Consider the following 7,734-nt stretch of genomic DNA (forward strand, 5'->3'; position numbering starts at 1 on the left):
GGGGAAGATGAACTTCTCAAGGAGCCCGTCTCTGCCCTCTTGGCCGTCTCCCCCTCGGAGCCCCGCACGTCCCCACCACAAGGCAGAGCGTCTGGCGTCCCCCTGAGCCGAGCTGGGGAGCTCCACACCCAGAAGAGCTCTCCCCGCTTGCAGTCAGCATCGCAGCCACAACCAGGTAGAGCCAAACTTGCTGTTTTGTATTTTGGGTCAGGTCAGCCTGACATTTCAGGGATAGACGCAAGGTAGAGTTGGTTGCAGGAGAGAAAGTTCTAGAAAGAAAGACTGGAAGCTTTAGAAAGGAAGAAGTAAAAACCAATAGACTTTTTGTGATGGATTTTGATAAATAAAGATTTAAGAAGATGAAAATGTGAGAGTCAAGTTGTATGTCAGGGAATGTTCAGAAAATGGAGACCAGGAGGATTTCTGTCATTCTTATTTACTAAAAAAAAAATGCTTATACTAGATGGGATTATATGTAAAACACAAACCAATTCTGCCTTTTCTCTTGAGAGTCAGCAGTTTAGGAAGAGACAGGAAAAGTGGCAGGCTGACTGGCAAGCTGATGACGACTAAGAGAAGGCCTAGGAGGAGAAGCTGAAGCCAGAGAGGGTCGCAGAATAATGGATGCCAGCACATCAGCGGTTGGAGCCCGCATGGAGAACCTCAGAGCCCAGCACTCTGCGGGGAACCCTCAGCAGCCTGAACAAGTGAGTGCCGGGGGCGGTGAGCGCTCCCCTCCCCTGATTTAGAAAGAGGGTCCTGGTCTATCCTGGGAAGCTTCTACCCCAGCAGCCTTGCCACCCCTCACCAGGCTCTCGTCTCCTAAGACCGCTAAACTCTTGGCTCAGAGAGGTTTGCTCAGAACTGCTGGGAGGAAAGGAATAGGTATTGCGAACAGAAAGGAGTTGTTGGGAAGAGAGGAAATATGAAAACACACCACCTCCTTAGAGCTGGCTTCCTGGCATGGCTGGGTTTCTCACGCTCAGAGGCCCTCATGGTGGTCCTCGAGCTTTCCTTTTTCAAGTCCCACGGATCACTCCTCAAAGAAACAGAAACAAAAACTAGTTTCTACTCTGATGGAAACAAACGGCCCACTTTTTACGCAGATGTGCTTTTACGTCCTAAACACTTGCCATGAATGAAAATGGAATCACAGATATGATAAAGACACAGCCTTAGATCATAAAACCCCACAGCATTAATCATAGATGTAAATCTTACAGTTAAAACCTTCAATATTATATTAACAAAAAGTCCATCAAGAGTTGAGACTTTGACACTGAGAGGTATTGATTTCAGTGCAATGATAAAAGCACAGCTCAACAGCAATAAATTAAAAATCACTGTAGTTTGGGGAGGTAAATGTCATTACCATGATAAACAAATACATGTCCCCTGCAGGTGGACAAGGTCGTTGATGGGGAAGGAATTCATAAAGTGTCAGAATCCTGCAGCACTCCTCCAATACTATTTCTACATCCATTCATTAGATAATTTATTCATTCATTCATTTAACAAATATCCATCAGGTTCCTACTGAGTGCCAAGCACTGTGGCAGGCACAAGGTGAATAGGACCGACAAGGACAGCCTCCTGGAGGTTACAGTTAAGTGGGAGGGTCAGATACAAACAGATGAACTAAAGCATGGCTAGCATAACATCAGTCAGTCGTAAGCTGTGAAGAAAAACCAGGGCAGAGTAAGGGGACTGGAGTACCCAGGAGGGTGTGACCAGGGAGGACCTATCTGAGGAGGTGACATTTCAGAAGAGTCCTAAATTAAATGAGGGGATTGAACTGCGGGAGAGGGGGCAGCGGGACTGAGACAAGACTGTGCTTTGCTGGAAACAGCATGGAGTCCTGGTCATCAAGGTCAGAGGAAAACAGCAGGAAAGGAGGTCAGAGGCAGGCAAAGGCAGAAGAGAAGAGGCCGTCACATTCTCGCCTGTTAGGGACAATGGATGCTATCCCACGTGTGATGAGAAGTCATGGAGGGTTGCAAGCAGAGGGGGCACGTGATCTGATTTAACCGTTTAGAGGATCACTCTAGCTCCTGTGTGAACATAGTATGTTGGGGCCAAGAGTGAAAGCAAGGAGCTCATTAGAGAGGTTTTGGCAAAGGTCTGTGTGGAACTCGTGGTGGCTCAGACCGAGGTGGTGACAATGGAGGAGCAAGAGGTGATGCTTTGGGGTAAATGTCCCGGTTGAGCAGATAGAAACTGCTGGTTAACCAGCAGTGGGGTGTGAAAAAGAAAACATTCAAGAATGGCTCCAAGGGTTTTGACCAAGCCATCAGATGACAGGAAACATCAGAGGAACAGGCTTATGGGGGGTGGGGGAGAACAGGAGTTCTGTTTTAAACATTTTTGGTTTGAGATGTCTATTAGGTTACCACATGGAAATGTCCAGTATGAAACTGGGTGAACAAGTCTAGAACTCATAAGGACAAAAACCTTCCCTGATGGATGACCTGGTTTCTAGTATTTGGAGGGGCAGGTCTGCTAGTGATGCACTCTGTAACCTCAACTGGCTGCTTCCTATAGCCAAAACAGAGCTAGCCTGGCCCTGCCCAGGAACTGCGAACAGCCCGGTCCTTGCCCAGTGCATCTGCATGGTCAAATTCCACAGCAGAGCAGGGTGTTGCTTGAAGACCAGCCCCACAAGCTGATGCTACAGGGATTATTAAATGCAAGCAACCTGGACTCTTGTCCCAGAGCTGCTCCTTAATTGCAAGTGGATAATCTCTTCCAAGCAAGACAGAAAGCTGAGGGGCAGGGAACAGGGTAAGCAGGAGCAAATGGATTTGACAAGTTTGGAAGACAGTGTGAAGCCATAGAAAGAACAGTCTTTGGGCCCAAACAGACCTAGATTCACATTCCATCATGCTCCTTCCTACCTATGTGATCTTCCCTATGTTACTCTACCTTACTGAGTCTAAATCTCAGGTTCCTTGGTCACAAAGAGAGATGGGATTGTTATACAGATTAAATAAGCTTTAATGCAAACCACTGGCATCCAGTGAACATTCAGAAAGGATAGCTCCCTTCTCCCACATCCTCGTTCCCTCTCTCCATGAGGAGGTAACCCGCTCTTCTACCACCCAGCCCATCCCACCTCAGTTTTCCTTCCCTCGGCTCCCACCCCAAACCCTCGAGTCCTGCCTCTGGAGGAAGCATCTCCCCCCACCCCCCACCCCCGGCCCATGGCTCGATCGTGGCCCTTGGTTTTCCTCACAGGACTGGAGACCACAGCAGCAGCATCTTTTCTGGGTTTGCGGCTCTCCTTGCCATCCTCCTGGTTGCGGCAGTTTTCTGCGTCCTGTGGAACTGCGGTAAACGGAAGAAGCGTGAGTCCCTTGTTTGTCCAGAGTTGAGACACACTATGATCAATTGTCTAGTCTGGAATTTAAAGCCCAGCTCTCAGATGGCACAGTGGTAAAGAATCGGCCTGCCAATGCAGGATATGCAGGAGACGTAGATTTGCTCCCTGGGTCAGGAAGATCCCCTTGAGGAGGAAATGGCAACCCACTCCAATGTTCTTGTCTGGAAAAATCCCATGGACAGGGGCCTGGCAGGCAACAGTCCATGGGGTCACATGGAGTCAGACATGATGGAGCACAGACACGCACATCGCCCTCCCGAGATAAACCGTTGCGCCGAGGAGTCCTCTGTTCTTACCTGTGTGTAAACACAGGTCATTGTCTCCGTCGGGATCACAAGCTGTGGCTCTGAAAGCTCCGTGCTGAGTCGAGCTTCATTCTAAAAGCCATGCCCTGGTGCCCTGTGCCCATTTCTTCTTCCTGCTTCTGTCTCCTGAGTCCCCTGTTCTTCTAGCTCAAAGGCACTGGTCAAGTCTGGAAACACGTTTTTCATAATACATGGTGAGGGTGGGGAATATTTTCAGGCGCAGTCTCTTCCCCAATTCTGTGCAGCTAAGCCCAGCCATGACCTCTGTGTCTCTCATTGTCTTGCAGGGCAAGTTCCCTACCTCCGAGTTACCATCATGCCCTTGTTGACTCTGCCTCGACCCAGACAGTGAGCCAAAAATATTTATGACCTCTTGCCCCGAAGACAAGAAGAGCTGGGTAGGTTTTTGTTTCTCATCCATGGAATCCAGGCCTACAGAACTTCTGCCCCCAGAATATAGGTCTCACCTGCAAAAGCGGCTTTTTCTAAGCATGCTACCGTCCTGCTCTTCAGGGAGCCAGCAAGAGGACGGGACAGACAGGTGGCAAGGTTCACCTCCAGTGGGGCCTGGGGGCTTGAAGAGGGAGCAGGGAGTCATCGGGGTCAGGGATCTGGTTTGGGGTTTTCTCCAGCTTCATTGAGAAATGACTGGCCTATGTCACTGTATGAGTTTACAGAGTACAGCATGATAATTTGATGACATAGGCTGCAGTTTTGGATTTTCTTGATGTAGTTAGCTGGGTACGTCTAAGGTTGGGAAAGACACACAGGAGGAGAACATGGCCTCCAGCCTCAAGTCAGGGAGGGCTCACCTGAGAAGACTCCTCCCAGCCAGCCTCCTCGAGTCCTGTGTTAGTGTCCATTTGTCCTCAGCGAGCTGAGGAGTGCTCCTGGTCTCCCAGCTCATCATCCTTGAAGCCCTGATCCTCTCCCCCACAGAACACTGGCCCCCAAATACCAGATATCAGACAGGTCCACTTCACCCAGAATGTGAGGACTGAACAGGCTGAAGCACTTGGAGGACTGGCTCACTGTGCTCAGGGTTTGCTCTCTCTCCTTTCAGGAAGACATCCCTCAAGAAGCATCCGTATTGTCAGCACTGAAAGCCTCCTCTCCAGGAATTCTGACAGCCCTCCTTCTGAGCATGTGCTAAGACTGAAGCTAAACGACAGTCCCTTTGGGAGAAATGATGTGTCTCTGGCAGAAGAGCTGAAGTGCAAGAGTTCTAGGTTTTGCTTCTTATTTCACTATAAACAGCACCCCAGGCCCTATTAATAAACGGGAAGACTAGCCTCAGGACCGCCCTACCACCCAAGGCAAAAAGTTTCGAAAGAGAGGAGCAAGTGCTTGAGATTTTAAGAAAGGCACCAAGGCACATGTGTTCATGGATACTTGTGGAACCGAAATGTACTGTTTTAACAAAGACACGATAATGCGTTTTTCCAAATAAGTGTTGTCTCCGGTACCGTAATTACCTTGGGAGGGTACATAAATTTTCCTACAGGGCTGTTGGTGCTCAAGGCACCCTTAAAGTTCTGCTTTGGGAATTACTTCCAAGCCTATGTCAAACTGTTTCCATCTTCCTCCATAGCAGAAATACTCATCAGTCACTCAGCACTGCGACTAGTGTCAAAAGCGTTGAGCGTGTTGGGGATACCTTTGCGTCTGGCTCTGAAGTCAGCTCCCAAGAAGGAGACGCACAGCAGTGTGGGGCAGAGGGGCTGTCCTGAAGATCAGGGCGCTCGTTTCTGTAGATAAGTCCTTGGTAGCTTGTTAAAGATTTTTTTTCTTCGGTTTTACCGCATCCCTGGGTGAGTACGGCCATGGTGCCGCTGCTGCCAATTTGCTGGTTACCCAGCCTCTCTTTACCCAGGGCTGCTGATTGGATCGTTACCCGGCCTTTCTTTACTCAGGGCTGCTGATTGGCTCGTTACCCAGGGGCGCAGGTTTGATGACCACGTGGCCGCCTCCAAGTCGCCACATTTGCTTCCTCCTGCTCTCACGTGTCCCATTCTTAGATTCTGGTCCTGCTTCCAAGACTTCCTAGGGCAGCAGGTCCACGTGGCTATAAAAGGAAGAGTGGAGGAAATCCACTGCTTAAGCTAGTTCTCAGATTCAGCTGAGCCCTGAGGGGATTTTGCACCTAGAGTTTAGATCTCAAGCTGACTTAAACCTACAAACATGTTTGGATTGTACTCTGTACTGTTTGAAGGACGTTTTGAACCAGTTGCCAACATTTAAAAGCCTAAGAGATTTCACACTGAAGTCCAGATATTCAGCCTTTTTTGAAAATCAGACGTTCTAGAAACATCAGACCAGCATTCCTAAATGGCTGTAGCTGATCTGTGTGTCAGCTGCGCCCATACTAATAACAGCAAGCATTTCGTAGTGTCCCCTTTGTGCCAGGAGCTAAACAATTCACAGACAGTAATTCTTTTTTTCTTCACAAAAATCACATGGTATTGATATTATTATGATTATCCCCATTGTATAAGTCAGGAAGCTGAGGCACAGTGAGATTAGGTAACTTGTGTAAACTCAGCGCAGAGTGGTAAGGTTAGGACTTGCACGCTCAGTCTGAACTTAAGCCTCTATCTTTAGCCACTGTGCTGGGCCTAGCAATATGTTCTGGGGTGGCAGGCTCTCTCTAGTTCATAATACTTCCCCCACTGAACCCCCCCAGTGTGGCCCGAAACTAGTTACAATTTACTGTCACATTTACACTGCTGCTTTCCTTAAACCCAGCCCACTTCACTCATCCCAACCTGGCGTCGGAAGCCTTGTGATCTGAGACCCCTGCTTCAGAGGCTTTCTCTGCAGTGGAGAGCTGAGTGAAGGAGCCGTTAGATACAGCAGTACCAGGTAGGGAGAAGAAAGGGCTTGTCCTTATTCCTACTCCTGCCCTGTCACTCGCCTTCTCTTCTTACTTACAGCCCTCCCAAGCAGGCGACGCCCTCCACATGCACAGAGCCCGAACTCACGCCGTGGGGTATGCAGTGGGCATCTATGACAATGCCACGCGGCCCCAGACGTGTGGAAACCTTGCTCCCTTGCCTCACTATGTCAATGTCAGAGCTTCAAGAGGTTCCCCGAGCACTTCTTCAGAGGATTCGAGAGACTATGTCAATATCCCCACAGCCAAGGAGCTTGCTGAGACTTTGGCTTCTGCCAGTAACCCTCCTGGGAACCTCTTCATCCTCCTAAGCACCAAGGAGCTGGCACTGTCTGAAGAAGTAGATGAGGGTTGTGGGAATGCCAGTGACTGCGCCAGTTTCGGGTCTCCAGGAACCAATAACAGTGACCCACTCAGCGATGGGGAAGGGTCTTCTCAGACCTCGAATGACTATGTCAACGTGGCAGAGTTGGACCTCGGGACCCCCCGAGGGAAGCAGCTCCGGGGGACGTTTCAGTGCCGCAGGGATTATGAAAATGTACCACCAGGTCCCAGTAGCAGCAAGCAGCAGGAGGAGGAAGTGACATCCTCAAACACACACCATGTAGAGGGCAGGACAGATGGTCCAGAGACCCACATCCTACCTGCCGTGCAGTCAGGGAGCTTCCTGGCTTTAAAGGATTACGTGGCCTGTCAGTCGTCTGCCCACAGTGAGACCGGGCCGTGGAAACATGCAGAAGAGACAGAGACGTCAAGTGAGGACTCTCATGACTATGAGAATGTGTGAGCTGCCGCGGCAGGCGCAGGGGCTGAGCAGCGGCCTGACCCACGGCTCTTTCCTAACAAACTGAGACCCAGCCACCCAACCGGCAGGCCACATGACGTGGTTGCTGCTGCCAGAGTCACCCTTGACGACCCTGTATTTCAGTGGTTTCATTTGGTTAGGCTAAGGAGATGAAATGAGTAAGGAGCTAAGGGGCTCTCAAAAGCAGAGTTTTGAGAAAGCCAGAAAGTAATTCTTCTCAGCAAGGTTCTGTTACCTCTCGTACCAACTTAAGAATGTTTGCTGAAACTACCTTACAGAATTGTTAGGAAGTTAAAAATGGAGAGTCCTTTAGTGCACAGTGGAAACACGATGTAGCCTAAAATGATGGCTT

At 49.5% G+C, this 7,734-nt stretch overlaps 1 protein-coding gene across 1 annotated transcript; it reads left to right on the forward strand.

Moving 5' to 3' along the window:
- The first annotated feature begins 651 nt into the window (after positions 1-651).
- LOC128061799 (lymphocyte transmembrane adapter 1-like) lies at positions 652-7,364 on the forward strand. The gene is given in 5 exon segments (XM_052654169.1): positions 652-707; positions 3,235-3,344; positions 3,972-4,082; positions 4,748-4,830; positions 6,618-7,364. Coding segments are annotated over 3 exon segments (912 nt in total). The 5' UTR covers positions 652-707; positions 3,235-3,344; positions 3,972-4,000.
- Positions 7,365-7,734: the final 370 nt, after the last annotated feature.

The sequence above is a fragment of the Budorcas taxicolor genome, chromosome 16 (genome assembly GCF_023091745.1).
Source record: "Budorcas taxicolor isolate Tak-1 chromosome 16, Takin1.1, whole genome shotgun sequence".
Classification (NCBI taxonomy): Eukaryota; Metazoa; Chordata; class Mammalia; order Artiodactyla; family Bovidae; genus Budorcas; species Budorcas taxicolor.